Genomic DNA, 26539 nt, shown 5'->3' on the forward strand with positions numbered 1-26539 from the left:
TTCAAATTCAGGTAGATAAATAAACAAGAAGACGTCGTGTGATACTTACAAAATCCCCCCCCCCCCCCCCCAAAAAGGTTGCCATGGATACATCAAATTGTCAATTTCATTAAGATTTAAACTGACAATCTTAAAGCTCGGGTCAATCGGATTAAAATTGATGATTTTTCAGATGAAGTCTGATGATATTAGAAGTTTGACCTCGAGTTGACCTTTGACCTTTTAACCTCAAAATAATTGGTTTCCCAATTCAGTGATACACTTTGTAACTGCTAATTAATTGTCAAGTTAATAGGATGAAGATTGATGATGTTTCAGATGAAAATTGATATTAGAAGTTTGATCTTGAGTTGACCTTTGATGTTTTGACCTCAAAATAGTTGGTTCACCAATCCAGTGATACACTTTGTAATTGCTGTTTAATTCACAAGTCAATCAGATGAAAATTGATGATTTTTCAGATAAAAATAGATTATTTTTCAGATGAAAATAGATGATTTTGGTAGTTTGACCTCGAGTTGACCTTTATACTTTTAACCTCAAAATAGTTGGTTTCCCAATGTAGTGACTCAATATGCAAATGCTGTTCAATTTTCAAGTCAATCGGTTGAAAAATGACAATTTCAGAAATTTGACCCCATGATGACCTTTGACCTCAAAATCAATAGGCTTTTTCCTTATGACCAACTCTACCATCTGGTGAAGTTTCGTGAAGATCGGTTTAAAATTGTGACCTGTAGACGATCGACAGATAAACAGACAGACAAACAGACAGAATAACGCACAAGAACAACCAATATACTTGAAAAATCTTTGATTTTGCAAATAAAAAATGCATAAAGGTTACGTTTCAATCTGCCATGACTTGGATTTATAACTCAAAAAACAACAAAAATTTTATCCACTGCAACTCACCTGGATGACTGAGACTTTACAAATCAAACATTTCCACACTCCATGTATTGAATGAAAAACACAAACTAAGTAGAGCAACACTCGGAGAGTGAGAGTGCGTCGTCTAGCCTCGCGCGTTCATTCTGACCAAAAATACAATAATATTGTTATCTGAACACACTATTATGGCCCACTGCTATAATGGCCCGTACTCCCCTATCATCCATGCACCCTATGATATCACATAGTTATTGGCATAGGTTATCAATGTCATAAATTTAATTAATTACTCACATCGGGTCATAGATCAGATATATGAAGTTTCAGATTTTTCGGATAAAGAACTTCAATTCAACCAATTTTGGCTGGAATACCGCTTATCCGATGACCTCATCGTTATCACCCTATATGTACTCCATGGGGAGTTCATGACGTATGCCAAGTTTAATTTTTTTTCATCGAGTTGTTTAGGAGAAAATAAAGTCCAATTTTTTTCCATTTAATCCAAGTTGGCTGCCATAACATGTGACCGATGATCGGGTTGGAAATAAAATATTCTCCATGGGGAGTCACTCCTATGTTTACATTTTCACATCGATCAGACAAACGGCTGCAGAGAAAACTATTTCGAAAGCGAAAATAAATATATGGGTGCCGACACACAAAGACACACAGACAGACAATAGTCTCACATTCCCTTTGGGATGAGACTAAAAATGTTGGCCGTAATACCTGGGTAGCCTGCTCCAATCCAGACACGTCATTGAAAGCACCTACTAGAATACGGCCCAAGCGACAATCAAAATCCTCAATCTTCAACCAGAATTCTTTCAGGTCCTTTTCCAATACCTATGCGAGTGGAAGACGAAATAATCGTTCAACACAAAACATCCTCCATACGAGTAGTTCTTGTTAGAATGATAGTAAGTTAGTTGTACTGCATTTTGTCATGAGTTGCAAAGTCAAAAAGTATAAATAAACACATCACTATGATCACTATACTAGAACAGCAGAGCATATCATACAGGCTAAACAGTTTATGCTTTACACCGCCCTAATGGGCCGGATCTGCATCCTGACCTTAAGCAAAATCTAATCGGCTTGTTCTTGTACCTACCCAACCCATCCACCAAGTTTTGTCATAATCCGTCCACAACTTTGAGATATTGTGCTATATATCGTTTTTGGTCCCATCTCTCAATGGAGAAGGGTCACTTTAAAAAAAATTCTACTATCCGGATCCGGATGGGGATCTTCAACAAAATCTAATCGATTAATCCTCATCACATACCCAACTTGTCCACCAAATTTCTTCCGTGTCCGTCCATAACGTTTTAATATATCCTGCTTACAGATACACAAACAAACAAACAAGAAATATGTTGTACATAGCACGATACTTGCGAAATCCCTAAAATAAGTTGTTGACCTTCGGCCTATGTTGACCTCAAAAAATATTGGTGGTTGAATTCAGTGATCTGATATGCAAATCCTCTTCAAATTTCAAGTCAATCGGATGAAAATTGAGGATTTTAGAAATTCGGCCTATGTTGACCTTTTGGCCTTTTGACCTCGAAAATAATTGGTGGTTGAATTCAGTAAACTGATATGCAAATCCTCTTCAAATTTCAAGTCAATCGGATGAAAATTGAGGATTTTAGAAATTCGGCCTATGTTGACCTTTTGGTCTATGTTGACCTCGAAAATAATTGGCGGTTGAAATGAGTGACCTGATATGTAAATCCTCTTCAAATTTCAAGTAAATCGGATGAAAACTGAGGATTTTAGAAATGTGACAAAGTCGTTGACCTTTTGCCTACGTTGACCTTTTGACCTCAAAATCAATAGGCTTCTTCCTTATGACCACCTCAACCATTTGGTAAAGTTTCATAAAGATCAGTTTAAAACTGTGACCTGTAGGCGATTGACATACAGACACACACACAGCCTGAATAACACACAAGACCAACCAAAACACGTGAAAAATCTTTGATTTTCGCAAGTAACAAACAAACATACCACATTATACATACCACAAACAAACATACCACATTATACATACCACAAACAAACATACCACAAACAAACATACCACATTATACATACCACAAACAAACATACCACATCATACATACCACAAACAACAAACATACCACATTATGCATACCACAAACAAACATACCACATTATGCATACCACAAACAAACATACCACATTATACATACCACAAACAAACATACCACATCATACATACCACAAACAAACATACCACATCATACATACCACAAACAACAAACATATCACATTATGCATACCACAAACAAACATACCACATTATACATACCACAAACAAACATACCACATTATACATACCACAAACAAACATACCACATTATACATACCACAAACAAACATACCACATTATACATACCACAAACAAACATACCACATTATACATACCACAAACAAACATACCACATTATACATACCACAAACAAACATACCACATTATACATACCACAAACAAACATACCACATTATACATACCACAAACAAACATACCACATTATACATACCACAAACAAACATACCACATTATACATACCACAAACAAACATACCACATTATGCATACCACAAACAAACATACCACATTATACATACCACAAACAAACATACCACATTATACATACCACAAACAAACATACCACATTATGCATACCACAAACAAACATACCACATTATACATACCACAAACAAACATACCACATTATGCATACCACAAACAAACATACCACATTATACATACCACAAACAAACATACCACATTATGCATACCACAAACAAACATACCACATTATGCATACCACAAACAAACATACCACATTATACATACCACAAACAAACATACCACATTATGCATACCACAAACAAACATACCACATTATACATACCACAAACAAACATACCACATTATGCATACCACAAACAAACATACCACATCATTATACATCGGATTTTTATGTGAAAAAATAAAAACTATTTTTTCACATAAAACGGCTTTTTTGCGCGCAAAAAAATTATTTTGCTATTTTCGGAGGAAAAAAATATTTCGCCCTTTTTCGGGAAAAATAAAATAAAATGCCCTTTTTGGTCGAAAATGTCTGGCAACGCTAAAAAAAATTAGGGAATTTTTCGAAATTTTAAACTGCGATCGAAATTTTAAACTGCGATCGAAATTTTTAACTGCGATCGATCTCAAAAACAAAACGTTGCGTCCACTTGCGTGCGTTGCATCCCCAGCGTGTACAGCAGTGAGGCGGTGTACTACAGTGAGAAAGTGTACACAAAGTGTGAACAAGTCTCCTATCAAGATGAGTGCTGCTCTTCGTGACAAGTGGCTGAAGGAATTAAACGCTGGCGGCGATGGGGCCACCTTCAAGTACGTGTCGAGTGACACGGCTTTCTGTCGAGCTTGTGAAAAGACTTTCCGGGCGAAGCAGAAGTCTGAGCTGGCCCAACATGTCCGAGGAGACCGCCACAAGAGCAACTTGGCCTTGAAGAAGAAGAGGACGGTCACGTAAGCCACCATGGAGGACTTTGGTGGCGGAAAGAGGCACAAGTGCGACGTCGTGGCTCAGGAGCTGTGCCAGGCCATGCTGGCCGCTGGCATCCCATGGTCGAAATTGGAAAACCCTGCCCTCCGGTCGTTCCTGGAGAAGCGCATCACTCTCCAGATCCCCGATGAAAGCTGGATTCGAAAGCACTACCTCGACAAGTGCTACGACGAGGCCTTGGCGGGGATCCGTGCCGACCTCGGACAGCAGCCCATCTGGCTGTCCGTCGACGAGACGACCGATTCGGCAGGTCGATATGTGGCCAACATCATCGCGGGACGCTTGTCCAAGGAGGGGTACTTTCGTCCCCACCTCGTCCAGTGCATGTTTCTGGAGAAGACCAACTCCGGGGAGATCGTGCGTGCAGTCAATGACACGCTGCGCTATCTTTGGCCTGATTTCAAGCCGGAGTGCCTCAAGGTCCTCGTCAGCGACGCCGCGGCCTATATGATCAAGGCCAGCCATACCCTGAAGGAACTCTTCCCGGACTTGCTGCATGTGACTTGCGTTGCCCACGCGCTCCACCGTGTCTGCGAGACAGTCCGAGAAATGTTCAAGGACGTCAACGACCTGATTGCCATGACGAAGAAGGTGTTCATCAAAGCCCCGTCGCGTGTTGTCTTTTGGAAGGAGCAGCAGCCCAATCTTTCTCTCCCCCCGGAGCCCATTCTGACTCGGTGGGGGACGTGGATCGACGCCGCGGTGTTTTACGCCGAGCACTTCGAGGCCGTCAAGGACATTGTGAACCAGCTGAACGATGACGACGCGATGGCAATCCGGAGTGCCAAGGACCTGTTCGGAAAGGCGGACATCAAGCTCAGTTTGGTCTTCTTAAATGCCCACGTGTCGTTCATCCCGAAGATCCTTAAGCAGCTGGAGGAGGCCGGCATGGAGCTGGCCAAGGCCTTCCAGCTCCTTGATCAGGCCAAGGAGGAGCTCGAAAAGATCCGAGGCTGCCGTAAGGAGATCCTGATCACCAAGTTCAAGGTGGTGCTGCAGCGCAATCACGCCGTTGGTGTGCTGAGGACAGTGGCTTTGATCCTGGATGGAGATCAGCACGGATCTGAGGTTGGTGTGCCGGCTGGAGTCAAGCTTGCCGACATCCCCCTCTTGAGGTATTGCCCCATCGTCAGCGTCGACGTGGAAAGGTCCTTCTCCGTCTACAGAAACGTCCTCACCGACCGCCGACACCGCCTCACCAAGGAGAACATTACCAAGATAATGATTTCAAACACCTACTTTAACCGTTCCTAAAAGGGTCTTGTCAATTTCTTCTAGTCCTCTACTTATCAAACAATGCGGTTGCAATAAAGGTACCTGAACGTCATTCTTTACCTGTCTACTAGCCCAGAGTGCTTAATGTTGTGCAGGAAAAAGCTTACCATTTTTTGTTCTTTTTTTGACCGATTTCTGAAAAACTTGGTAATAAAAAAAAAAAAATTCCGCTTTTCAAAACATAAAAGGCCTATTTTCTTAACATAAAAATCTGTAGTCTACACATCATACATACCACAAACAACAAACATACCACATTATACATACCACAAACAAACATACCACATTATACATACCACAAACAAACATACCACATTATACATACCACAAACAAACATACCACATTATACATACCACAAACAAACATACCACATCATACATACCACAAACAACAAACATACCACATTATGCATACCACAAACAAACATACCACATTATACATACCACAAACAAACATACCACATTATACATACCACAAACAAACATACCACATTATACATATCACAAACAAACATACCACATTATACATACCACAAACAAACATACCACATTATACATACCACAAACAAACATACCACATTATACATATCACAAACAAACATACCACATTATACATACCACAAACAAACATACCACATCATACATACCACAAACAAACATACCACATCATACATACCACAAACAAACATACCACATCATACATACCACAAACAAACATACCACATTATACATATCACAAACAAACATACCACATTATGCATACCACAAACAAACATACCACATTATACTAACCACAAACAAACATACCACATTATACATACCACAAACAAACATACCACATTATACATACCACAAACAAACATACCACATTATGCATACCACAAACAAACATACCACATTATACATACCACAAACAAACATACCACATTATACATACCACAAACAAACATACCACATTATACATACCACAAACAAACATACCACATTATACATACCACAAACAAACATACCACATCATACATACCACAAACAACAAACATACCACATTATGCATACCACAAACAAACATACCACATTATACATACCACAAACAAACATACCACATACAAACATACCACATTATACATACCACAAACAAACATACCACATTATACATACCACAAACAAACATACCACATTATACATATCACAAACAAACATACCACATTATACATAACACAAACAAACATACCACATTATACATACCACAAACAAACATACCACATCATACATACCACAAACAACAAACATACCACATTATGCATACCACATTATACATACCACAAACAAACATACCACATTATACATACCACAAACAAACATACCACATTATACATACCACAAACAAACATGCCACATTATACATACCACAAACAAACATACCACATTATACATACCACAAACAAACATGCCACATTATACATACCACAAACAAACATACCACATTATACATACCACATTAAACATACCACGAAAGTGTTTCATACCACATTATGCACATCCAGGCAGTCAGTAATATCCGCCAGGATGTTGAAAGTTGCGTGGAAATTCTGCAGGACATCTGACATTTGCAAACTCCAGGATTTTCCTCGAGGTCCACCAGGCTCCACTTTCTCCAGTTTCTCCATGTCAAGCGCCGTGAGTAAAATGTTCTGTTTCATAAGGCAGTCCCACACAATATATATATATATATGAATCCCCCCCAAAAAATATTGTTTTCACAATTAATGAAGTGGAGAACCACCGAGCATAACTCGTGCTGAAAGCTCCTACCTCCTCAAATTCTGCAAAAGGGAATGGATGAAGCGCACGCTTGCACACGCGGGAATAATACATTTCTACTCTACTACAAGAATGTGTACAAGAATGTACAGACACAGCAAAACATAACTGTCTCCATGCAACCAGCATCACATCTCCATCCCAACATGAAAACATGCATTTCTACCCTCCGCTAGAACAAAAAGTGTGATTTATGATGGGTACCACAATGACCAAACAGGATGGCGCGTACACCTTTACATGTACACTCGCACGTCTTATATTCTTCTTCGTTCGTGTGAAGCACAAGGCTGCGGGGAAGCATCATTGGCTGAGGGCGCAGCTGTGCCGCTGATGCAGTGCCCCCTGCTGGTTAGGGCTGGAATTTGGAACTTGGCCATGGTGCCGGTGATAGCTCGCCTACTTTTTGCGAAGACACTATAGGATCTTTAACGTCCACCAACGGATGTTGGTAGACATCCTAGGGTTTGAAAAAGTGTGCATACTTCCAGGCCATCCTGGCAGCCCTGCACGTGTTATACTTGCATATCAAAAAAAAAAAAACAGAATTAATTGAATTTTGAAATACCGACTTCTTTCCTGGAAGTCCTAGCAGTGTCCACGTGTTTTTTTGTTTTTTTTTACCTCTCCCACCCTCCCCCCCTCTTACCATGCCTCCCCCTCCCCCCCCCAAGCCCTCTCCCTCCCACAGATCTCCCGATGTCCCTGCTCTCCATCTTGTTCTCCCGCTCCCTTTATCATAGGTTTTATGTTTTATGTGTCAGTTTGTCTTTTTTGCAATCAATGTTAGCTCTTACACGAGCCTCGACCTTGTACACAAAAAAAAGAAACAAAAAAAGGAAGAAAACAATAGCCCACCTTCACATCCTCTACCCTGTCTTGAAACTGTTGCATGCCATCAAATACAAGAGATGAGGAGAAATCCCATGGTTTGCACTGTTGTTTCATGCGTAGGAATTTGCATTCTTCATCGTAAGAGCGAAGAAAGCAGCGCAACGTGGAGAGGACCACATCAATGCGCCCAAGACCCTCCAGTGCATCGCCCTTCAGCAGCTCACCCGGGTTGAGGAATTCTCGAGCCTGAATTTTCAAAAACAGATGAGGTTCCAATTATTCAGGCTTCATTCATGAGTCATTCTCCTGATGTAGCTCAGGTATCTTTTCGGCTGCCAAATACGTCACAGATTAATTACTGTGCAAAACGTACCGTTTGTGTCAATATACTGTATTAAAGCGCGGCGTTACGCGCGCTGCTTGCGAGCAAGGAGGAAGCGGACAAGCGGTAACTTATAAGCGACTTTATTTCAGGAGCTCACTGTAACACTAGCGCGCTCCGGGCTGCGCGCCCCGTGTATATCCTCAGGCCACGCCTACCCCTCGGGCGTGGCCGCCGCCCACTTGGTGCGCGGAATGATGTCACCACGCCAGTGGGCTTGCGTGTCCGCCACACGCGCCCCCCCAGAATTCCCGTGCACCTGGAGGGCCAGTTTGCGGGGCAAACGGATGACCCGGCCGAAGCGCCCCCTGGCGATCGGCGGCGTCCGGGGTGCAGGGATGCCAGGTGGGATGCCCCTGGCTGCCCCTGGGATGGGTGCAGGACCGGGGGGCGGCATAGCGGCGGGGCTGGGCGGTGCCGGGGGTCCGCCCGCAGGGGGGCGGCCCCGACGCAGGGGTCGGGCCACTGGCGGTGGATGGTCCACGTCGAGGTGGGCCGGCTTGAGGCGGTCTACAGAAACGCGGTCAGGAGTACCGCCGATGTCCAGGGTGAAGTGCTTCGCCCCGGTCTCCAGCACGTGGAAAGGCCCGTCGTACGGGGGCCGCAGTGGTGTCCGGTGGGCATCGTGGCAGACGAAGACGTACTCCGCCGTGCGAAGCTCCGGGGCGACGTGCGTCGGTGGGTGCCCGTGGCATGCCGTTGGCACCGGGGTGAACCTCTGGGCGGTCTCTTGCAGAGCAGAGCGCTGCTGTGCCGCGGACCATGGTGCCGTGGAGTCGGGGAGGAACTCGCCCGGCACCCGCAGCGGTTGCCCGAAGACCAACTCCGCCGCGGATGCGCGCAGGTCCTCCTTGGGTGCCGTCCGGAGGCCCAGCAGGACCCAGGGGAGCCTGTCGACCTATCCGCCGTCGCGGAGGGTGGCCCGGAGCGCGGCCTTCAATGAGCGGTGAAATCACTCACACAGGCCGTTAGCCTGGGGGTGGTAGGCCGTGGTTCGGTGCAGCCGGACCCCGAGCCCCTGCGCGACCGCCCCCCAGCTCCGAGGTGAACTGGGGGCCGCGGTCGGACGAGATGTCTGAGGGGGCGCTGAACCGGGCGACCCAGGTGGCGATGAAAGCCTGCGCGACGTCCGCCGCCATCGTCGACGCCAAGGGCACGGCCTCCGGCCACCGGGTGGTGCGGTCCACCATGGTGAGGACGTGGGTGAAACCGCGCGAGGGGGGCAGAGGTCCCACCAGGTCCACGTGGACGTGGTCAAACCGGCGTTCCGGCACCGTGAACGGGGCCAACGGGGCCTGGGTGTGCCGGTGCACCTTGGTGCGCTGGCACGCGAGGCACGTCCTGGCCCAGCCACGGACGGCCTTCCGGAGGCCATGCCAGACGAACTTGTCGGCGATCAACCTTTGGGAGGCCCTCGCGCCCGGGTGGGACAGGCCGTGGATGGCGTCAAACACCTGGCGCTGCCAGCCCGCGGGCACGATGGGGCGAGGCCGCCCGAGGGAGACGTCGCACAAGAGGGCCGCGCCCGCGCCGTCGAACGGCACCTCGGTGACGCGGAGGCCCGTGACGGCGGTCCGCAAGGCCTGGACGTCGGGGTCAGCGGCCTGGTCCGCTGCCATCCGGGCATAGTCGATGCCGAGGTGGACTGCGTGGGCGACGGCCCGGGAAAGGCAATCCGCCACCGGGTTGTCCTTCCCCGCGACGTGCCGGATGTCCGTCGTGTACTCAGACACGGCCGAGAGGTGACGCTGCTGCCGGGCCGACCACGGCTCGGTGACCTTGCCCATCGCGAAGATCAGCGGCTTGTGGTCGACGAAGGCCGTGAACGCACGGCCCTCGAGCAGATGGCGGAAGTGCCTGACCGCCAAGTGAAGCCCGAGCAACTCGCGGTCGAAGGTACTGTAACGGCGTTCGGGCGGGCGAAGCTGCCGGCTGAAGAACGCCAGCGGTTGCCAAGCTCCACGCACCCATTGCTTGTGCACCGCGCCCACCGCGTAGTCCGAGGCGTCGGTGGTGAGGGCGATCGGTGCATCGGGCGCCGGGTGCGTGAGCATGGTGGCGTTAGCCAAGGCGAGCTTCGCGCCCGTGAACACCGTGTCCATCTCCTCGGTCCAGGTAACGTCGCCTTTGCCCGGCTTACCTCGGAGAGCTTCGTGCAGGGGGCGCAGGAGCTGGGCGATACGGGGCAGGAACCGATGGTAAAAGTTCACCATGCCCAGGAACTCCTGCAGCCCTCTGATCGTGCGGGGGTGCGGAAACCCCTTCACCGCCTCCACCTTGGCCGGCAGGGGGACGGCTCCGTGCCTGGTGACACGGTGCCCCAGAAAATCGATTACGGCGACGCCGAACCCGCACTTTGCGGGGTTCACAATCAGGCCATGCTGGCCCAGGCGTTGGAAGAGTGTGCGGAGGTGGCGTAGGTGCTCTTCACCGGACGCGCTGGCGACGAGGATATCGTCCAGGTAGACGTATACAAAATCCAAGTCGCGCAGGACGCTGTCCATCAGTCGCTGGAACACCTGAGCCGCATTCTTCAGACCGAAGGGCATCCGCAGGAACTCGAAGAGTCCGAATGGCGTGATGACCGCCATCTTCGGGACGTCCTCCGGCCTGACGGGGACCTGATGGTAGCCGCGTTTGAGGTCCACCTTTGAGAAGAAGGACATGCCCGCCAAACGGGCGGAAAAGTCCTGAATGTGGGGGACGGGTAGCGGTCGGGAGTGGTGGCGTCATTGAGACGGCGATAGTCCCCGCACGGTCGCCATCCCCCGCCGGGCTTCGGCACGATGTGCAGCGGCGACGCCCAAGCACTCTCCGAGCGCCGAACGATGCCGAGTCGCTCCAGGGTAGCGAACCCCGCTTTTGCCACCGCCAGCTTCGTCGGCTCGAGGCGGCGTGCCCGGGCGTAGACCGGTGGCCCGACGGTGGGGATGTGATGGGCCACCCCATGCTTGACGGCCCCCGCCGAGAAGGTGGGCCGCGTGAGGGCCGGGAAGCCGGCGAGGAGGCGGGTGAATGCGTCCGCCGCCGGAAGCGTACAGATCAACGTGGCCGGAACCGAACCGTTCGGCAAGCCGCTTGGCAAGCCGCTCGGCGAGCCGCTCGTTGAGCTGCTCGACGAGCTGGGCAGCGCACAAGCGAGCGAGCTGAACGTCTCGGCCTGGACAAGACATCTGCGCTTTACGTCAACCAGGAGCCCATTAGCGCACAGGAAGTCCGCGCCAAGCAGTGCCATGGGCACGTCGGCGGTGACGAACGTCCATCGGAAAACCTGCCCTCCGAACCGCAGAGAGAGGCAGCGTTTTCCATACGTACGGATGGGCGTCCCGTTCGCGGCAAGCAGCGCGGGGCCCCCGCCCGCGGCGTGCTTATCTGACGTACCGGCGGGAACGACACTCACCTGCCGTCCCGTGTCGCACAGGTAACAGCGCCCGGATAAGGTGTCCGTTATGAACAGCAGGCTGCTCGAACGGCCGGCGCTCATCGCCACTATTGAGCGCCGGCCCAGGCGTTTCCCGACCTGTTGAAGGAGCATGGCGGATGACATTGCCGAGCCTCGTGGCCGAACTTGGCATGGAACCAGCACCCGGTGGTGGAGCTGGAGGAGTGCGGCTGGCTCCGCCAGGCCGGTGGAGTTGGCGGTTTTCACCGCGGCGGTGGGCGGGGCGTGGCGGCGGTCATGAGGGGCGTATCAGCATGCTGCGTATGCTGTGTAAGCTGATGCTGTGGATCAGCATCATCAGCAGCATCAGCCTCGAGGTCCGTGACGGCCGCACCGACTCTCGCCCGCGTGTCCGAAGCCGCAAAGTACCTGTCCGCCATGGCGGCCAATGCTCGGGGATCCGTTAGCACGGTCCCGGCCAACGCGAGGCGAACCTGCGCTGGTAGTTGGCGACGGAAAAGCGCCCGGAATAGAGAACCGGGGGCTTCTTCGCCCAACAGTGACAGCATATGGTCCATTCGGACCGACCGGCGCGTGTCGCCGAGCTCGGGGAGATCCAGGAGGCGGTCGGCCCGTGCGTCGTCCGTGAGGCCGAACGTGGCTAGGAGTAGCCGCTTGAGTGCCTCGTACTTGTGGCCGTCCGGTGGGTGGCGAAGGACGGACACCACTCGAGCGGCCGTGCCGGGCCCGAGGGAGGCGACGACGTGGCAGTAGCGCGTGTCGTCGCCGGTGAGGCGCCGAAGCTGAAATTGGGCTTCAGCTTGGACGAACCAGACTTCGGCCTGGGCCTCCCAAAATTCGGGAAGTTTAATCGACATTGCGTTGTCGGCCATGGCAATGGCGTCGTGTGTGGAAGGATCGCTCCGGCAGATCCAACGTCGAGGGTCACCAGTAAAGCGCGGCGTTACGCGCGCTGCTTGCGAGCAAGGAGGAAGCGGACAAGCGGTAACTTATAAGCGTCTTTATTTCAGGAGCTCACTGTAACACTAGCGCGCTCCGGGCTGCGCGCCCCGTGTATATCCTCAGGCCACGCCTACCCCTCGGGCGTGGCCGCCGCCCACTTGGTGCGCGGAATGATGTCACCACGCCAGTGGGCTTTCGTGTCCGCCACAGTATATATATTTCTGCTACAATGCAGGCTTCTATAAACTTCCATCAAAATATATATATTTAAGCAACCCATAATTTGTTTTATTACATTTCACTTTGATGTTTCCCACTCAGACCTGCTGGATGAAAAGGTTACAAATCTCGTGCAGGAGAACGATAAACCGTGCTGGCATTTTGTGGAGCGTAGAGTGCTCCCAGACCAAGCGAACAATACGAATCAATCCAGAAATCAGCTGATGAAGTGATTCAAATTCCGCTCTCTCCATCAACTCCAGCCATCTCCGGAGAGGCTTCAAATGGAGGTGAATGTCTCTTGCTTCAATCAGGGCTGTAGTGAAACAGAACCACCATTTTAGAAAATGATTTGTATACATACTAACATATCATCATCATGGCCTGGTGGTATGCACATTCGCCTCTTCGCTGTCTAGCCTGGGTTTGATCCCGGTGTTTCATCAATGTGAAACTTTATTTCGTTTAACGTCCATCCGTCCGTTTAACGTCAATGACGTTTAACGTCCATCCGTCCGTTTAACGTCAATGACGTTTAACGTCCATCCGTCCCTCGGACGGACGTTAAACGGATGTCCTGTCTGCCGGCATTGGTTGGTGGACATTAAAGATCCCACGGTGCCCTTCGCAAACAGTCGGCACCATTTTTCAGGCACCCTGATGAAATTACAAATTCCTGCCAGAACCAGCAGGGGCCACTGCATCAGCGGTGCTGCCACACCCCCCAGCCAGTGGTGCCACCCCGCAGCATTGTGCTGCACACGATACACAGAGAGACCCATTATTCTTGATAACATCACCAACAACGCACAATCATGCCAAGAGGAACGGAAAAACGGGGAAAAAGAGGAATGAAAGAGAGGAGGTGAGCAGGGATTCTTATATCTCATTCGCTTACTATTTTATCCTTCCACGAATAATCTCTATTTTTTTATCAGTTCGAAATTCCCTTCTTCTTTCTGGTCCACCAATGGAATGAGTGTCCATTATTCAGCCACCTGGGATGGTGATTGGAATGTGCAGCATTTTTAGCTTATCTGGAATTTGAATTTCCAGATGAGGGGTAGTCATGGTGCACGGTCAGTCCGTCCGTCACCTATTTCGACTTTTCTGGCCAAATCGCTGGGCCGATCTGGCTGAAATTTGGCAGCAAGGTTCTGCTCCTGAATGGTAACGGGGCTTGCAAAGCTCGTTCCGGTCACGTGACCGGAAGTGTTTCAAAATGGCAGATTTAGTAAATTTGCCTTCAAAAATCTTTTTCTCCAGACCCACCAGTCAGAATGCCACCAGGTTTGGGTTACAACATTAGGACAGGGTAGGGATGTTAAATTACGTAGGTCATGCCAATCATGTGACCGGAAATGTGTCAAAATGGCAGACTTAATTTTTGGGAAAATCTTCTCCCAGACCCACCAGTCAGAATGCCACCAAGTTTGGGTTACAACATTAGGACAGGGTAGGGATGTTAAATTGCGTAGGTCATGCCAATCATGTGACCGGAAATGTGTCAAAATGGCAGACTTAATTTTTGGGAAAATCGTGTAAATTCTTTCAAAAAAATCCTCTTCTCCCAGACCCACCTGTCAGAATGCTACCAAGTTTGGGTTACAACATTAGGACAGGGTCCTGATATTAAATTGTGGAGGCCATGCTGATCACGTGACCAGAAGTGTGTCCAAATGGCGGATTTAATTTCTGGGAAAATCACGTAAATTCCTACAAAAAATCTTCTTATCCAGACCCACGAGTGAGAATGCTACCAAATTTGAGTTACAACATTAGGCCAGGACCCAGATAAGCTCCAGGTCCAGTGGTCCTATTTTTTTTATTTATCAATATTAGCTTAAATGTGGGGACTTTGTTTAAAGCTTACAAAACTATGTACAATATAGTATCATGCATAAACGAACCCAAGTTTTTACCGATATTGAAATCATTTTTCAACATTTGTCAAAAAAAAAAAAAATTACGTTCCCACTGTTGGATTCCTTTCCACACAATCTTTTTTCTGCATAAAAAGCCTTCATTCTTCCGACCCACCTGCAGAAACATCTTCACCCATTGCCTTGAATGCCATCAGGTATGAGCTGCCAGTTTTCTCTAAAAGCTCTTGCATGTGCTGCACACATGGTGCACTCAGCTGGCTGCAGACACCCTCAAAATCTTCACATCTGTCTGGGAAGAATATGTTCGTGAGACAAAAGAAATGTACTGAGCAGAGCAAGATGACAACTGCAACAACAATTTTGTGAACTTGTACAGAGGATATTCAAATATTTTGGTGGTTTGAGTTTAATGGGAAGTCAAAAAAATATTGCTTCACTAATAAACAATGGTTCGGCATGTTTTTTTTGTTTTTTTTATAAACAACGAAATTAGTTCCATATGCCTCTGATCATTGAATCCTAGTTCCTCAAATAACACTCCGGCAGTGAATTCAATACACCAAAATACTAAATACATTACTGTATAGTATCTATATCTCGTATATATATACTATACAGTGCATTCAGAAAGTATTCAGACCCCTTCACTTTTTTCACATTTTGTTATGTTGCAGCCTTATGCTGAAATCGTTTAAATTCATTTTTTCCCTCATCAATCTGCACTCAATACCCCATAATGACAGAGAGAAAACAGGATTTTAGAAAGTTTTGCAAATTTATTAAAAATAAAAAACTGAAATATCACATTGACATAAGTATTCATACCCTTTGCTATGACACTTGAAATTTAGCTCAGGTGCCTCCCATTTCTCTTGATCAGCTTTGAGATGTTTCTACACCTTGATTGGCGTCCACCTGTGGTAAATTATATTGATTGGACACGATTTGGAAAGGCACACACCTGTCTATATAAGGTCTCCCAGCTGACGATGCATATCAGAGCAAAAACCAAGCCATGACGTCGAAGGAACTGCCCGCGGAGCTCAGAGACAGGAATGTGTCGAGGCGCAGATCTGGGGAAGCCTACAAAAAAATCTCTGCTGCATTGAAGGTTCCCAAGAGCACAGTGGCCTCCATAATTCTTAAATGGAAGAAGTTTGGAACAACCAGGACTCTTCCTAGAGCTGGCCGCCCGGCCAAACTGAGCAATCGGGGGAGAAGGGCCTTGGTAAGAGAGGTGACCAAGAACCTGATGGTCACTCTGGGTGAGCTCCAGCGATCCTGTGTGGAGATGGGAGAAACTTCCAGAAGGACAACCATCACTGCAACACTCCACCGATCTGGGCTTTATGGCAGAGTGGCCAGACGGAAGCCAAACAGTTCAATCTTGGTTCCATCAGACCACAGAACCTTGTTTCTCACAGTCTGAGAGTCCTTTAGGTGCTTTTTTGCAAACTCCAAGCGGGCTTTCATGTGTCTTTCACTGAGGAGAGGCTTCCGTCTTCCTTCTGAATACTTTCTCAATGCACTGTATATGGTGTATATATATTGCAGACAGCATCTCAGGGTCAGTCTCTCAAAGACACAGAACAACCTACTGTATGAAGCAGTGTCAGCTGCTAATCTGTAAACCACAGCATCAGTCAGCGTACCTCTGCTATAGAAGGCTTTTATTGATAAATCACCAGTCTAACACTTGGAGAAAGTAATCATTCCATGGATGGGTTTCTGGTTCCCCATCAGTCATCAGCAGCAGTATATTCCCCCCAGGAGAGGAGCTGCTAGGGCATCATTGAAGTACATACTGATATATAATATTGCAGGGACGAGAATAGGGGTTAACGGGTGTAATATAGACCAGTTATGAGATTAGTACTCGTTTAGTGTAAGTGTTTTGTATCTGTTTGAAAATGATAGGTTGCATGTTGAGGATTTTGGTGGTCGATAAGTGACCTCTCCCTTCCATTTTGGCCTCAACTTGTTATTCCACCCACTTCTTAAACTCCCAAGTCATTGCCTTGTCATCTGTCTACGTGCTTCTGTTGAAAAACAAGCATTCTGAGTATTACGCTGCAATACATGTCCCCTACCAGCAGTCTGTCGTCCGGAAAACTGTTGGGGAAATTATCAAGGGTTATTTACCCACAGATTCTGAATCGTTCCCAATCGCTAATTACCTCAGGACGGGATCACCTGTGATTCCCACTCGGGACTTCGATTTATACACCTTGCAGACAGGTCAGCAGAAGCACGAGAAAATAAGTTGTTGATAAAGAACCTTCCGAGTCGCTAAATATCAGTAATTTATTATATTTTCCGGTTCACGATCAATGATCGATGTGTATATATATGTTGCTCGGCTTGGCTCCGCCCCTCCCGAAAGCGCGCGCTGTTGACGTTCGCGAGACGTGGTTGAGGACGCGCAGTGCGGCTTGAGGAGAACTAGAATAAACAAGAGATATCCATTTAAAAATAAAAAAAATTCGTTTAATTAACGACATCTGCCAAACCACGTGCCCTATCGCAAATTCCAAAAGGACATTTTAGTAGATTGACATGCTGAACAGATCTGTAAAGTTTCCCCTCGATTGGATCAGAAATGAGGGAGTGGCTCGGTTTTAAAGGTTCATGCTTAAAAACGTCATAACTCTGAAACCATGTGACGCATGACGTCATGCTCCATGACTTTTTTGTTCGTCATGGGTATGCGATGTTGCCTGCAAAGTTTGGCCTCGATCTGTAGAGCCGTTGCAGAGAAAAAGGGGTTTTTGTGTTTTCACGAAAAACAATATGGCGGCCGAACCACGTGACCTGTGACGTCATAATTACGATTAAAATATTCTACAGACCGAGTCCCCCCTACGGTGAAAATTTCATCTCAATCGGTCCAATTATTGCAGAGAAATTGTTTTTAAAGGAAATTAAAACTTAAAATGGCACTGAGTTAAGGATCAGAATTATCAGAATTACCAAAGTTCAAAGTGCCATAACTTTGTTAAAAATGATCGAAACGTGGTGAAGTTCGAACTTGATCTGTAACTTATCATGAGGAAACCATGTGCCAAGTTTGAAATCATTAGCTTTAAGCGTTTAGAAAAAAAGTCCGGAAAACTGTTCTTTGCGTGATGGACTGACGGACTGACGGACGGACGGACTGACGGACTGACGGACGGAGGGACGGCGTGCAAACCTATAGTCCCCTCCGGTGTACACCGGTAGGGGACGAATAACTGTATGTAGCCAGTTTCGAGTACCGAGGTGATCCCTTCCGAAGATGTGCACGATGCGCCTCATGACGGTCAACCGAGTACTGCCACAAAGGGATACCAGCCCCAATTTGGCTCTGTCAGATTTTTATCTCTTCCCCAAACCTAAGGTACATATTCGTGGAGAACATTTTAATTCTGACGATGATGTCATGACTGCTGTGACAAAAATAAATGATGAGAAATAAATATGTACCACAGTAGAATAAAGATTGATGTTCATATCTCTCTTTGTTTCATTTGAATATCTTTACCTGTTTCAGAGAAAAATTATAATAGGAGGCATTACTTTTCAGCATGCATTTGTATATCGTGTCGATGTATAACGCCACTCCTGGTGTGAGTGGGTATTACAAGTCAAACTAAAATACGCCAATTCTGGGAGAACTAACCCATCTGTAATTCAGGGGGAATTAACTCATCTGTAAGGACAGGTTCTTCGCTGGTGTATATAATTGACAATCTGAAAATATGATTACAGACTATTCCCTAGCATCGCCAACAACAAGTTTTTTTTCTTTAACCAATCTCACACTGTCCAATTGCTAGCATATATTCCCCTTCGCCATCTTCGAGCACCTGTCTTGCCAGAACTGCAGCTCTGCAAAAGGTGTTCGGTTGCATCCTTGTTTTAAATGCGGCGAAGAGTCCTTCTTGAGTATGGCGTGCACCTGGTGGCTCCAGTTCACGATTGTTGACTCAATAGTGTGAAGTACTGTTTGATCCACTTCAACATTCCTGCAACCAAGCAAAGTTACTGAAAGATTGTGCACTTAATTGTATCTCTACATCTTTGTCAATCTTTTTCACAGTACCTGGTTCTATTTATAAACTTAAAAAACAACAAAAATGTAATTAAACTTATCAAGCACATGCTGCATCCCTGCCCCAGCATTAGTGGTGGATGCAGGCACGCATTTGTATCAGAAGACTTTGTAGTTCCTCGGTTTCTGCCTCTACTTCTACCTCTATCATTACCTATTTCTCACTGTTTTCTTTTTTTTTTAATACAAGGTTCTTGGCTCATGGAGGTGCTAAACGACAAAGGGCAGAAAGTTTACAACCTACAAAAGGAGGAAAGATAGGACCGCGGGTCCTGAAGCTCACCTGGATCAGGAGCAACAGTCACTCGAACCCCACACAGACCACCTTAGACCTTGATATTTTTAATGCCCTGAACAGACTTTGGTACATCATGGGTGATGAAGGTTGTGGGCAAGTTTCATCAAAACGTGTTTGCAGTTTCAAAGTGAGCACATTTGGGGGTGGGGAGGGGGGGGGGGGAAAAAACACCCCCGTAGTTCCGCTTTAGTGAGCGCAGATTTTGATGCGGTCAATACATCATCATTATGCATCAGATATGAAGCTTGTGGCCAAGTCTAATCAACATTGCGTGTGTAGTTTCGGAGAAGAGAGCAAATACTTATTTTGGGGGGTAAAACCCAATGTGGTTTTTCAAGGAAAGATCATGGCAGATAGTGAGACCCAAAAGCTTGAGTGACAGAACTTCGAGAGGGTTGTTGAGAAAGTAGATGGAAGGGCTTCCCTGACAGTCTCTCTGGAGAGACATAGTGAATGAATGAATGAATTATCGTTTTAAGGCCATTTTCCCCCGCTAGAGCGGGGGTTAGCCTTGCGGGCCCCAGGACAATCATGGTTCCCTGTTTTGAGGCAATGTTTTTATGGCCGGATGCCCTTCCTGACGCCAACCGTTAGTCGCCTCTTACGATGCACAGGGATACGGTGTACCTATTCTAAATCGGGGAACACACCGGGATCATTCATCCCAGCAAGCTGGTACTCAATTTTCCGACCTTGGAAGGATGACAGGCTGAGTCAACCCCCCTGGCGTTAATTCAGCGATCGTCCGGGATTCAAACTCAGGATCCGAGGATCCCAAGCCAGCACCCTAACCGCTAGGCCAATACCAGGCTTCTGCAGAGACATAGTGAGAGTGTGAAAAGAATGAAATGAGGAGGATGAGTTAATGGACACAAGAGACTATTCCACTATTGGGAGAATAATTGGCTGAATAAATGCAAGTGGGTAACCTGTCTGGATTTTTGATTGGTGAGCAGATGAGGTTATCTTGAGGAATGTGTGTGACCTGGGGTGGCTTGGGGAGGGTCGAGGTCGGAGAGGGCAGGAGCAGGAAGGCCAGATGTAAGCTTGTGTAATGTAGAGAACCCACCAACTTAAAGCTGGTCTGAGTGAAAGTCTTTGGGAAACTGCCTCCAGTCTTGAAATTCCAATGGTGAGGAAGTCTGTTTTTGACTGCCTCAAGAGGAGCCATGTTGGAAGCAGGAGCAACAGGCCAAAATAGGCACTGGAGAGCCTTAGCTCTATGGAGATGGTGACTAGATGTTGATGCTCATTTGGTGACATGATCTTCCCATGAAAGGTTATGGTAGTTTCAGGGGGCTGCACCTCATCCAGTGGATGTTCAGATAAGGATAGGGTAATTGCCAATCCTTGTGGAGAGACAGTGTGAAACCGTGTGATTTGTCGGCCTTGAATGTTACATTCCAAGTAGCTGACCAGCTGCTCGTAACTTGTTCAAGTATCTGACCACTCTGCTAGAAATTCACCCTCATCTATGAACTACTAAATTTATGTATGATTGATTCACATCTCTCCTCACTTGGAACTTGAGGCTTTCCTATTTATTGATGAAGGCCACTAAGTTGTCAAAATGCTAGCAATTGTCCTTCTAAAAAATAAACCCCCAATTTGTGTAATACGGATTTTTTAATTATACACTCCTTTTTTTCCAGTAATAAATCTCAACCATACACTATTACATTGTATATTTATCGGTGTACACAGAATTACTACTTACTGCTGAAGTTTTCATTATTGATGTATTTCTCCCAAGTACATGGATTATTTAAAATGCACTTCGTTTTTTTGGTCAAGCGGAGATTGTTTAACATAAAAAGTTAAGTTTGCCATCACGCATTGTCTTGCATAATATCTACTTTTTGTCACAGATGGAAAAGTTTTTGCAGCCACTGTTGATGAATCCCTGCAGCTGCAACACCACTGTACTTGAGGATGATGTCTTCCACACAATAAGTATACGGATTTACATTGTATCGATTTGGCAATTGACTGTTTTACCCTCTTTCTGGAGTTTGTTTCGACACCTCGTGTGCCTACATTGGCTTGTGGTTTTAACACTTTTGCGGTTCATTAAAAAAAACATTTTAAAATATTTTCAAAGTAAAGGGCTGTGATCGGAGCTTGCTGATGTTCTGGTTTAGCCAGCTCTTACTATTAGCCAATTGGTAGCACTTGTAATTCTGCATTATAATGAAAATAAACGGTTTTTCTTTTTCAAAAACCGGGACACTACGACTAAAAACTCGTAATGCCTCCGTCAGTGAACTATAATAATTAAAAAGTTAAATAACGCAAAAATGAAATACGGGTAGTTAAAGAAATAAATAATGGAAAAATCAAAGTACAGTATTTGAAAACTGAAAAAATATTTTTAAAAAAACTACAAATTGGGAAAAATAAAAAAAGAAAAGAAAACTAAATATTTGAAAATTGGAAAATAAATAAATATTTCAAAATTGAAGAAATTGAAAAATAAAAAATAGAAAAAATAAATAAAAATATGAAAAAAAAAATCAAATTACACAAAATACCTCCCATATAATTAATAATTAATATTAATATTAAATAAATAATAAATTAAAAAATGTAAAAGAAATTCTTGAAAAGGTGCGACAGCGACACCAAGACAAAACACTTACTGCCTCCCTCCCGGAGCCATAACAGCACACATTTAGTAAAAGAAAGAGAGAAAGGAAAAAGTAAATAAAAGTTCAGAGAATAGAGACTGCATAAATATAACATTTAGTCAGGTTCACTATGTTAACAAATATAATTTCGTTCAAAATTTTGGGAGATTATCAAACCTGTACATTTTTGGAATCTTCAGAGCATGGAGAATCCGAAAATCAATGTTGGCATTTGCACAGACACCTGCATGGCCGCCATTTTGGATTTTCAAAATGGCTGCCATAAAATACATATTTTGCGCGATCTCGGCTTCGAGTCAACCTAGAAACTTAATTAAATATGCTAATCCTATGTTTTCTGGGTCAAGGAATCCAATAAAGGCCTCAAAATAGTGCTCAGGACTATAGAAAAGCAACAAACAAAGGTAATTGAAAACCATTGTCTTTATATTTGTGATATAACTGTATTACATAATACATGATATTGCAAGTCCTTTGAAGTTATAGGTTGTTATAGGAAGTTATAGGTAGTATCAGATTGAACTATAAGTCCTATACACAGGATCTACGAGGTCTATACTGTTCAGGAATATATGCTTTTACAGATCTTCATCACTGTCCTGAGTGTCATTTTCGCAAAGGTGTCTACGCAAATGTAAACATTAATTTTTTGATTCCTCATGCTCTGAATATTCCAAAAATGTATAGTTTTGCTAATCTCCAAAAATTTTGAACGAAAAAACATAGTGAACCTGACTAATTATGAAAGAAAAAGACTAGAAAGATGACAAGATATATTGAGACATAAAGTCCTTTCTTACCCATGCAGATAAGTCTCAAGATCATTAGGCAGTAATGGCACAGGGAGCAAAGTGCGCCCCTGAACCAAACCTGTAAGCATAAGAACACTTTCCCTCAGTGCAGAAACGTGCTTCAGGAGGTCTTTTGCCAAAGTGAGGGGCCAGCTTGATTCGTTCACGGTGTTTCTGAAAATGGGTACTAGGACCTAGAGGAAAAAAAAAAACAAATGAAAGGACGATCATGGCTGAATCACAGATCCACAGAAATATTCAGGCTAAACATACATTTTGAGACAATATACTGTATTCCTGTTGTGAAATGAAAGTAGGGGTGAGGGGGAGGGAAGAGGGTTTGGGAAAAAAACAAATTAGAAGGTCACTTGGTAGAGCGCATACCTCCACCAGGCTGAACAGTTTATGTTTTGTATCCCGCTGATAGGCCGGATCTGGATTCGGACCTGAACCAAAATCGAATCGGCTTGTTCTGGTCACTTAACCAACTCATCCACTGAGTTTTGTCACAAGTTAGCCACAACATTTAGAAATATCATGCTATATATCGTTTTTGGGCCTATCACTCAATGGTGAAGAATCACTTAAAAATTCTCTGATCCGGATTCGAATCTTCACCAAAATCTAATCTCTTCGTCCTTGTCAGACACCCAACCTCTCCACCAAATTTCGTCTGAATCCGTCCACAACCTTTTGAGATATCCTGTTCAGAAATAGACAGACAGACAGAGACAGACAGGTGTGAAAACATAACCTCCGCCCACCTCCGCGGATGCAATGAATAGAAAATGTGTCGGTGACTTGAAATTACACAACATATAAATAGATAATGTTAAGATATAATTACCCCATCCCTACACCGTTTAGAATCCCGTGCGGGCACGAGCAAAGCAACTTTCTAGTTGGACCATTATACACTGGTTTACGGTTTAGTGTTTTTCTAAATAAAAGCTTCTTAATTAATGGTACCAGCAAGGTAACTCCACATTACCATACCTGGTCTTGAGTGGTCTTGTCTGAGTTTGATTACTGAGGGAACAGGAGGTAAATGCAAACTCTGCTGGCTTCTGGTTCATTGGATTTGGTATCATAAAGTACGAATCATTTTTGTGTAACTGCCCCTGTCCCAACTGTAATTCATTCTCACTTGTTCATGTTGAAGTTCCAAAAAATGGATCTTGGTCAATTTGTCTTCTTGTGCCTCCTTTCTGATATTGCACCATCTCTGCTCTTTCTATGTTTGGTCGACCCCCCCCCCCCCCCCCCCCTCCTGGGTATCTGCAGGCACATGTGGTCCACCAGCAACCCCTGTCTAGTGAAACTCCCAAAATAAAATCCAGGATTACTGCTCACCTCCACTCATTCATTCCTCTTTTTTCCTGCCTGTTGAACAAACTTCCACACCCCATCGAAGACCATGATCTTTTCAACCCCCATTAACCTTCCCAAAGCACACCTCTTTCCAAGTTTCCAGTTTTTTCTTCCTGAGAGTTTGCTTCTGTATCCATCTTGTCCACACCGTTTGTCCTCCGTTACCCCCTCAATCTTCCCCAATTTGTTTATTTCTCCAAGTCTCTCTCTCTTTTGCCCCTCAACTCTGCTGTGAGTGAGTTTCCCCCGCTCTCTTTCTTTTTCCTCTGCTACGTCCTCATCCGTTCTATGTTCCAGCGCCTCCACGAGCCTCAACTTTGTAGACAAAAAAAAAAACAAGCTCCCAACAAGCCTCGTTTTTGTATTTGTATAAAATGGTTTTGCACAATTTTTCTTTATAAATGACGCTGAAAAAAATATTAACTCAAGTTTAAAAAGAGAATACACTACAATTCATAGTGAAATGTAACTTCTCATTACCGTCGTTTTAATCTCTTTTTCAGAAAAAGGTTTCCAGCTGATGTGCAAATGCTTTTGTTTTGCGGAAAATGTGAGAAAAAAGAAAATGTAGCTTATCTTGTCTTATTAAATAATTTGAGGTGGACTATGAAAAAGTGAAATTGTAAGTTCAAGCATCTACCATATAAAACACAATGTGTGTGTGTATTTGTGTGTGTCTGTCCCCTTCATAAAGGTAGGTTTTAAAGGCTTTGAGTAGTGCTTTAGGAGGGATTTGAGTGGGGGGCGGGGGAGGAGGGGGGAGTTTATTGGGCAATCTTTGAACAGGGTGGTGTGTCCACCGGATGAAAGACCTAAAAGATTCCAAGGACCCAAAATACCCCAAGGACCCAGGAGACCAAAACACCCAAAAGCCCCTGAAGACCCAGATGACCCCGATGACCCAAATACCCAGAAGACCCTTGAAGATCCAAAATACCCCAAATACCTTTAACGACCCCAAAAACCAAGAAGACCGAAAGGATCCCAAATACCCAAAATACCCCAAATATCGAAAAGACCACAAGACCCAAAATTCCACAAAGACTCTTAAAGACCCCGAATACAAAAAACGACCAAAAAGACCCCGAAGACCTAAAAGACCCCAAAAGACTGAAAAGACACAGAAGACGATTAAAGACCGTGAAGACCCGAAATATCCCAAAGACACCAAAGACACAAAATACCCCTAAGACCGTTAAAGACCCAAAAGACCTAAAATAGCCCGAAGACCCAATGGACCAAAAACACCCAAAAGACCACAAAAACCCAAAAGACCCCAAAGATCCAATATACCCCAAAGACCCTTAAGGACCCAAAAGACCTGGAGACCCTAAAAGACCTGAAAGATTAAAAATACCACAAAGATCCTTAAAGATACTAACACCCAAAATAATGAAAAGACCCCAAGATCTTTAAAGACAAAAAGTTCCGAAGACTGAAAAGACCCCAAGACCCAAAAGACCCAGAAGCCCCAAAATATCCAAAAGACCCCAAAGCCCGAAAAGACCCAAAATACACCAAACACTCAAAATACACCAAAGACGCAAAGACCAAAAACACCCAAAAACACCCGAAAACCAAAAAAACCCAGAAGAACCAAAGGACCCAGAGGACCCAAAAGACCCTGAAGACCCCAAAAAAACCCAAAGACCCTTAAAGACCCAAAAGATGCAAACAATTCAAAAGACCAAAAAGACACTGACGACACAAAAGACCCCAAGGACGCAAAAGACCCTAAGGATGCAAAAGATCCAAAAGAAGATTAATTACATCTCTTCAAATTGGAACTGTAGATGGTGGCTTGCAAATCGAGCCTCAAGGGCGGTGTAGTTAAGCGTTTTTTTTAAACTAGGGCATGCCCGTACTATATATATATCTAAAATTATATCCCCCCCCCCTCTATTTACATGAAATGGTTTGGTTCATGAAATGTTTTGGTCCATTCGCAACGCCAAAGCGAACGGCGAACGCTTTACATGAAATGGTTTGGTCCATGAAATGTTTTGGTCCATTCGCAACGCCAAAGCGAACGGCGAACGGCTTGCGAGTACAGTGACAATCCCCCCCCC

At 45.4% G+C, this 26539-nt stretch overlaps 1 protein-coding gene across 1 annotated transcript in view; it reads right to left on the bottom strand.

The window, feature by feature from the left end:
• Positions 1-24254, bottom strand: part of DNAH9 (dynein axonemal heavy chain 9) — a 241309-nt gene extending 217055 nt beyond the window's left edge. The window contains exons 1-9 of the mRNA XM_078785082.1: positions 24247-24254; positions 24091-24163; positions 23109-23293; positions 19118-19276; positions 15427-15557; positions 13491-13702; positions 8465-8686; positions 7312-7476; positions 1627-1743 (exon numbers count right to left, since the gene is read on the bottom strand). Coding sequence (XP_078641208.1) covers positions 1627-1743; positions 7312-7476; positions 8465-8686; positions 13491-13702; positions 15427-15557; positions 19118-19276; positions 23109-23293; positions 24091-24163; positions 24247-24254 — 1272 coding nt within the window. The remainder of the gene's footprint in view (positions 1-1626; positions 1744-7311; positions 7477-8464; positions 8687-13490; positions 13703-15426; positions 15558-19117; positions 19277-23108; positions 23294-24090; positions 24164-24246) is intronic.
• Between the last annotated feature and the right edge of the window lie 2285 nt (positions 24255-26539).

Source organism: Myxine glutinosa, chromosome 9 (assembly GCF_964187855.1).
Source record: "Myxine glutinosa chromosome 9, kmMyxGlut1.1, whole genome shotgun sequence".
NCBI lineage: Eukaryota > Metazoa > Chordata > Myxini > Myxiniformes > Myxinidae > Myxine > Myxine glutinosa.